The sequence below is a fragment of the Rhipicephalus microplus genome, unplaced genomic scaffold (genome assembly GCF_043290135.1).
Source record: "Rhipicephalus microplus isolate Deutch F79 unplaced genomic scaffold, USDA_Rmic scaffold_35, whole genome shotgun sequence".
In the NCBI taxonomy this organism is placed as follows: Eukaryota; Metazoa; Arthropoda; class Arachnida; order Ixodida; family Ixodidae; genus Rhipicephalus; species Rhipicephalus microplus.
The window spans coordinates 4,777,159-4,785,396 of record NW_027464608.1 but is presented as its reverse complement, the minus strand read 5'-3'; the positions used below and the strand labels follow the sequence as shown (position 1 = coordinate 4,785,396).

The 8,238-nt window shown below is 48.5% G+C and overlaps 1 protein-coding gene across 1 annotated transcript; it reads left to right on the top strand.

Annotated features, from left to right (window-relative positions):
- Positions 1-2,153: 2,153 nt before the first annotated feature.
- LOC142786876 (uncharacterized) lies at positions 2,154-6,343 on the top strand. Its single transcript, XM_075884574.1, has one exon. The coding sequence runs from the start codon at positions 2,194-2,196 to the stop codon at positions 3,793-3,795; it is 1,602 nt and encodes a 533-aa protein (XP_075740689.1). The 5' UTR covers positions 2,154-2,193; the 3' UTR covers positions 3,796-6,343.
- Positions 6,344-8,238: the final 1,895 nt, after the last annotated feature.

The window sequence follows — 8,238 nt, the reverse complement described above, 5'->3', positions numbered from 1 at the left end:
GCAGCGGCAAATAACAGAGGTGAAAAGGGCACCAATGTCGTCCCAAAACGTTAAATAAAACTCAACAGGCAACCCATCCGGCCCGGGGGCCGAGCCACGCTTCATGGAAGACAGTGCCTCTTTCACTTCGTCAGCTGACGGACTTGTGCATAGTTGTTCAGCTACTTCAGATGAAATTTGAGGGAGCCTACTTAACATTGTGGCTGTCTCGGTGGTACCGCGATGTGATGACATTGTCGTACGAGCCATGTTGGCAAAGTGAGCTAGGAAAACTGATTGATCACGTGTCGGCGGTAAGGCAGTGTGTAAGAATCTGGCTGCCGGAGTTCCTAGTCGACTCGACGGGTTGAGAAGCGAGCTTTTCGCAAATCGTAGAACCTCAGGATGAGCACAAGGATTACGTCTGCAACGCCAAGCAGCCGCCGTCAATGACGAAGCTGCAATGAGGCGTTGAAAACGACCCCTTAACTCTCGCTGCCATGCGCGCATCAAGGGAGTTAGTCGATCAACCCGAAGAGCAATACGCAGCTTTGTTGCAGTGTCCGCTAGTTCTTCGGACGTACGGCGTCTAAGGGCCCGCCCTGCTACTGAGCAGTGTAAACGCCACTGCGTCTTGAGCGCGTCCCACACCTCCGGACCGCATCCCGAAAGAGAGGCGCGCAAGATTCTAGATAAACTGGAGCGTGTACGCGCGTCGTGCAGAATGCGGATGTCAAGACGCCAAGGTTTCACTGATGATGAAAAGGGAAAGTGAGCCTCGAGCGTCACTGGTCGGTGGTCTGATATATAAACAGGCGATGATGGTAATGTTGATACGTCAGAGTGCGATACGTAAGAAGCTAGCGCGCTCGGCACATAGAAACGATCCAAACGACTAGACGACGTGCTACGCCGCCAAGTCCAGGCATACTGTGGTCCATGCACTAGTCTGTACGTATCTGTCAAAGAGAAATGGTGCACTAGGCGACGCAGCTCTCGCGCGTTCCAATCAGAGCGACCCCATCCTGGACCTTGCACGTCAGCTCGCGTGTCTAATACACAATTAAAGTCTCCAGTGAGTATGACATGACGACCGTCTAGAAAATACACGTCCAGGTCACGGAAAAAATCGTTAGACATCGCTGATTGAGCTGGCCCATAAATACACAAAACACGCAGCTTGAAGGATGATAAGACGCAGTCAAAAGCCAATACCCGCCCATTCCCGTCATAGAAAACATGATGATTGCGCAGAAGAGCGCGGTTAAAAATAATAATTCCGACTCCAGACGAGCGAGATGTAGCGAAGGAAAAATAACAGTCTAAATTAAAAGCGCGTTTGAATGCACGAACGTGGACAATGGTGAAAAAATTTGTTTCTTGTAAACACAGAATATCACAATGTTCTGCGCGGGCTATGCTGATAACCTCGGCTTGCTTTACTGGGTTACGGAACCCTTGAACATTTAAAGAAAGAATTTTCAGGGTGTCAGCCATATTGAAAAAAGGTGGATGACTGACCTGGTCGTGTTTTTCAATTCGGTGTACCCCGGGGATCTGTCCGGGGGAACTGGAGTACGTACACTACACAGCACAATTCGACCCTCCAGAAGAGGGTCGAGGTTTCTTTGGTTGCTGGAACTCGGAGCGGCTATCTTGGGTGCCGTCCGAGCTGGTGCCAGACTTGTGAGCACGCTTGACCTCTCGCGGGGCTTGCATTTCCACGTCACATACGTCTGGGCTAGAAGGGAGTCCGATGCTACTGTCGACTTCGAGGCTGAAGCTGCTGTCGGACGAATCAGATGGTGGTAGGGCTGCAGCGTTAATGTTGTCGCCGCCTCCAACGAACTTGATCACGGATTGCTTGTCGAGACGCGTCAGTAAAGAACTCCCATGGCGTCTTGCTACTTGTTCCAGAGAGTCACGAGCCTGGCTTTCGGAATGATCCAATGGGCTTTGCTCATTCGGTTTCAATTCTGCTCCTGGTGAGACACCAGCGTCCGTAGATCTCGCAACGTCGGCGTCTTCTGGGCAATCAACTGCTAGGTTTAACGATGACTCTGGTGCCTCAGTGCTTACCGGCGTTTCTTTCTCGGCTTGCGCCAGCGTCGAACATGGCATGACATGTTCGACGCTGCTGACATGTTCGACGCTGCTGACATGTTCGACGGCGGCTGTGCACCAACGCAGACCGCTAATCCTTTCACTCTTGTCATGCAGGTGTTTCAGTGCGCATTCCTGCGCATACTGCTTTCCGTTTTCCTGCCAGCTTCCTTGACCACACCGTTGCAGTATCAACATCGTTCCAGCGAAAGTGGCACGCTTACCTGTCACGCCCTCTTGGTCTTCGACACAAGCTTATCAACCGCAACGTACTTGGAACCACTGGATTTCACCTCACGCAACAGATCTGGATCCCTTCCGGCGCCACCGGTCAGCTACATGGTCCTCGACAAAACCTGGTCGACGCTATCAGCATCGGCATCGATGCCTGTGTCGACTACAAAAGAGCGGCCTTTGCCGGCGGCGCTGTGTGGGCTCGGCGGCTGTGCACCAACGCAGACCGCTAATCCTTTCACTCTTGTCATGCAGGTGTTTCAGTGCGCATTCCTGCGCATACTGCTTTCCGTTTTCCTGCCAGCTTCCTTGACCACACCGTTGCAGTATCAACATCGTTCCAGCGAAAGTGGCACGCTTACCTGTCACGCCCTCTTGGTCTTCGACACAAGCTTATCAACCGCAACGTACTTGGAACCACTGGATTTCACCTCACGCAACAGATCTGGATCCCTTCCGGCGCCACCGGTCAGCTACATGGTCCTCGACAAAACCTGGTCGACGCTATCAGCATCGGCATCGATGCCTGTGTCGACTACAAAAGAGCGGCCTTTGCCGGCGGCGCTGTGTGGGCTCGGCGGCTGTGCACCAACGCAGACCGCTAATCCTTTCACTCTTGTCATGCAGGTTAGTAAAACTTACAGTCTTCTCGCTAAGAAGTCTAGTAATTACCTGCTGTTTCAGCTGCCGAGCCCACACTGCTGCGTTCTTGTTGCACTTGAGTGTTCTCGTGTTATTCGTGCCTTGTTGATGATGTCGGGCGATATTGAAAGCAATCCGGGTCCTGCTTCTAATGCTGTACTAACTGAACTGCAGAAATTGTCTGCCGGTCAGACGGAATTAATCAGTCAGGTACAGGACCTTAAGTCCCATTTGCTATCAACAGATAAATCTATAGCAGATCTCAGTAGACGCATGACTGATCTGGAAGGGCACTGCCAAAATATTATTTCCTTACGTACTGATGTGGAAGCGCTCAGAAGTGACACCGCTCGTGCGAGTGACCTTCTGCGCAAGCTTGAAGCACGCGTGGATGAAGCCGAGAATCATTCTCGGCGCAATAACCTCATATTTTATGGCCTTCCTGAATCAACTGGATCGGAAGCACTTGTCCAAGTTGAACAACTTGTCATCAAGCACTGCCGTGATCGTCTAGGTATTTCCATCGATCCGAAGGAAATTGAGCGCGCGCATCGTCTGGGTCGCCGCAAGGGTACTAACCACCATCGCCCCATAATAGTTAAATTCGCATTCCATAAAACAAAAGGAGAGATTCTTTCTAATGGACGGAAATTTAAAGGAACCACTTTTAGTGTTGGTGAAGATTTTTCACGTCGTGTGCAAAACGTCCGTCGGCAATTGATTGCCTTTGCTAAAACCAAGTCGCTGCCTTTTTCCATCACGTACAAGACACTGCTAATGGGTCACAAGCGCTACGTCTACGATGAGCAATCGCAAACTGTAAGGGAAGCGTCGTAGCAATTTCCTCGGCGCAAATCTGCCGGGCACACCCCCACACCTCAATCTGGCCTGTCACTTTCGGTAGTCTTTGCTAACGCGCGCAGTTTTTTTCCGAAACGCATAACTTTTTCTGAGCTTGCTTTGTCATCAAGCAGTAACGTATTGGTGATAACCGAGACTTGGCTGACAAATGATATAACCGATGCAGAAGTGCTAGATCACCTACCTGGATTTCAACTTTATCGTAAGGACCGTACAGGCGCACGTGGAGGCGGGGTTCTGATAGCTGTGCACCAACAGTTATCGTGCTCGGTGGCCAGGACCAACTCTCCTGAACTTGAAATTCTTTGGGTCGTTTGCCGTGCTCGCCCTCATACTGTCCTTGTAGGCGTTTGTTATAGGCCCCCGAACAGTGACCCAGATTTCGCATATAAGCTCAACAACAACCTGAGTGACCTTGGGAAACAGTATCCGCAAGCAGAGATACTGCTTTTCGGCGATTTTAATTTCCCTCAAATAGATTGGAGTAGTAGCGTCCCGTCAGCTGTGGGCAGTGAGCCCGCAAAGGACTTCATAGATTTCTGCCTGAATTGCAATCTAACCCAACTTGTATCCCAACCAACGCGCGTTACAGAGAGCAATTCCAGCATCTTAGATCTAATACTAACTAGTCATCAAGAGAGCTTATCATCAATTACATATCTGCGTGCCGTCAGTGACCACAAGGTAATCCATGCGGCCTTTGCGTTTCGACCTGTAAAACGCGATCTTGTCACCAAAACAATCCGTCTTTACGACAAGGGCAATTATAGTGCCATCAATAATGAATTGATATCTTTTCTTCCTGATTTCGAGAGAATAAGCCATACACGCTCTGTGGATGAGAATTGGATTATATTTAGAGATAAGTTAGCCACTCTTGTCGAGAAATTTATCCCAAAAATAACGTTTACCGCAAACCGAAACAAGCCATGGTTTTCACGTACACTTCACAAACTAAGAAACAAGAAAAAACGCCTCTTCCGATCAGCCAAACAGTCTAAACTTCTGTCCTTATGGGAAAAATATTACGCCGCGGAAGATGATTATCTTAGAACCATTCGAAACGCCAAGCACGTGTTCTTTCATGAAGAGCTGCCCAAAATGCTTGCAACCAGCCCTCGCAAATTCTGGGAGGTGATAAACCCTCAGGAGATGCGCACCACTAGTCTTTCAAATGCGCATGGCGATATAGTCGACAACAATGAATGCGCGAACCTTTTTAACGAGGCCTTTTTCTCTGTTTTTACGAATGAGAGTTCAGTTCCCGATTTTTCTTCACCTGCGCGCAGCACCGAGTCTATGCCCCCGATTGCATTTTCTACGGACGGCATCATTTCGATTATAGAAAAGATTAAGCTTTCTTCTTCTGCAGGTGTGGATGACATTAATTCAAAACTTCTCATAAATGTTAAACATGTGTGTGCCGCATACCTTACATTGTTATTTTCGCAGTCATTATCATCAAGCATTCTGCCAGCAGACTGGAAAGTAGGCAAGGTCGTTCCAGTCTACAAATCAGGTAACAGAGATTCTCCACTAAATTACCGTCCCATATCCTTAACAAGTATCCCCTGCAAAATCATGGAACATGTCATCTACTCCCATATCATCAACTTCTTGGACTCAATGCACTTTTTTCATCCTTCTCAACACGGGTTCCGAAGGGGTTATTCTTGTGAAACGCAGCTGGCCATTTTCATTCACGACTTACATTCTAACCTTGACTGCAACATTCAGACCGATGCTCTTTTCCTGGATTTCGCCAAAGCATTTGACACTGTCCCTCACAAACGCCTAATTCTTAAATTATCTCTGTTAAATCTAGATCCTAATGTACTTGCATGGATAACATCTTTCCTGACTAATCGTTCCCAATTTGTGTTTGTTAATAATCACTCATCTAACCGACTACCTGTAACCTCAGGTGTCCCGCAAGGGTCTGTCTTAGGGCCTCTACTCTTTTTAATTTACATTAACGACCTACCATTGCATGTATCATGTAACTTTCGTATGTTTGCCGATGACTGCGTAATCTACCGATCAGTAACCAACATTCATGACCAAACACTAATTCAGCATGATCTTAACAACATACAAACATGGTGTGATCGTTGGTTAATGAACTTAAATCCTAATAAATGTAAGCTCGTTTCTTTTTCTCGCCACCGTAACCCTTTTGAGTTTACCTATTCCATCACTAATGTTCCCATACAATCAGTTCAATCATTCAAATACCTCGGCATCACCTTGGCTCATGACCTGTCTTGGCGTCATCACACTACTAACATCATCTCGTCTGCTAATAAATCACTCGGGTTTCTCAGACGACACTTACGCCATACTCCGCCTCACGTCAAGACGCTTGCATACAAATCATTTATCAGGTCCAAACTCGAGTATGCATCTTCCATCTGGAGCCCTCATCAATCATACATCATAAGTGAACTCGAATCACTTCAAAATCGGGCTACCAGGTTCATTCATTCTGCATATTCATACGATATCAGCATCTCATCTCTAAAGGCGGAATCAGGTCTAGAAACCCTTGCTTCACGCCGACGGTGTGCCACCCTCTCTCTTTTTCATATGTTTTATTTCAGTTCACTGAATCATCCACCGTACATCACGCCCCCTCCGCACATATCCCATCGCACTGGTCATCCGTTACAAGTCGCATTACCACGTACCCGGACCACTGTATTCCAAGCCTCCTTTTTCGTAAGAGCAGCAAAAGACTGGAATGGCCTTCCTCACGCCACCTGTGCCATCACTAACCTATCTAAGTTTGCAGAAGCCATTAAAAACACCGTTGTATAGTTCTCTTTTTTTTTTGTTATGCACCACCCCTTATGTAATACCCCTACAGGGGGTCTTTAAGGAAATAAAAGTGAAGTGAAGTGAAGACATGTTTGCCTGGGACAGACACGAGGTCAATCGCGGTGGCTGTTTCTGTCGCTGAGATTGGCAGACGTGACACGCTCGAGTTGGCCAAGCTGCACACTTCTTCATCGTTTAATGGAGCTCTCAGAATCGGATTCTGGCGTTCTTCTAGTACAGCTCCTGGTTCTCGTTCTTCTGTTGCCGTTGGTGACACGGACGGTAGGGCAGGAAAGGTCCCTGCAGTAGCATCAGAATATGAACGACGCACAGGACAGACGGTGGTAGGGTGGTTATCTCCACAACGTCGGCAGGGGCGGTCGCAACCTTCGCTTTCGTGTCCGTGCACACCACAGCGACCACAGAATGGTGCTGTGCACTGTGCTCGATAATGACCACTAGAGCCACACCGACGACAAACACGTTGCAGACCGCGGTAGTCGAAGGTGACTCGATGACCAGAAACGCGAAGATAGTTGGGGACGCGATTTGTGGGACTCATTTCCATCCGGATATAGCGTGTGCCTGTGAGAACTCCGCGTCTTGCGCTCATGACGCCAGCGGTCACAGTCAATACCTTGCCGTATGGGGACAAAGCCTGGACTAGTACCTCGTTGGAGACGAAGGCTGGTAAAAACAGACAGGCGACGTTAGTTACCTGCGGGCCGACGGGAACGACAGGGATACGCTCGCCACCGATGGTCAGGTAGCCAGCGTCGACGATGAGAGTCATGGAAGCCATGCTCTTGACAGTTACTTGGAAGTTCATGCCTCCCATGTGCTGAATGCAGTGTACCTCTGAGAGGCCAACTATTGAGGCCGTCGCGTCGACGACGGTCTCCGGACTAGTCCCCGCAGGGACGACAACGTCGAAGGCTTGCGCCTTCGAAGGCGTCCACGACGTCGATGGCGCCATGGCTAGATGAGGAGGACGTCCCTGACGTGGAACACGCAGGGACGTCAACACGGAACCCTTGGTAACACGAAGCTCCTTACGGCGTGGCTTGTGCGTACCTCGTAATACGTAACCACCAGTGGCACATACCCGAAATAGCGATCCTTACGATTTTGACCTCGAAGGTGGTTCTGGTGCGAGATTTCTTCTGTGCGTTGTTGAAAAATAAAAGATAGTGCTCAATGCACATGTTTGTGGCTGCTAAGAGGGAATGAGAGACAGGAGCATTTGGCCTTTAGGTAATGCGCACGCTGAAATCCCCATTAGCAGCCATTTGCTTCAATATATGACGTCCTTCCTACAGACGTTCTCGCTACTAACACCCCGGTAATTTGGTTTCATTGCTAATCGCAGTACTATAACATTATTAGAAGAGTTTAGTTATGAAATATATTCAGCTTTAGACAAGAACTTGTTCTGTTGTGTTCTGTTTTAAGACTTGGCAAAAGCGTTTCAAACAGTGAACCATACCATTTTGTTAGAAGAGCTATTTCGTTTGGTCTTTAGGGGGCCTTCTTGTGATGTGCTCTATATTTACTTTCCAGACAGGTCACAGGTCGTTAGGGGATTTAGGGAGGTAATTAGCA

What these genes read in the sequence shown, in the direction of transcription:
- LOC142786876 (XM_075884574.1), top strand. Translation starts at nt 2,194, where the DNA reads ATGCAGGTGTTTCAGTGCGCATTCCTGCGCATACTGCTTTCCGTTTTC.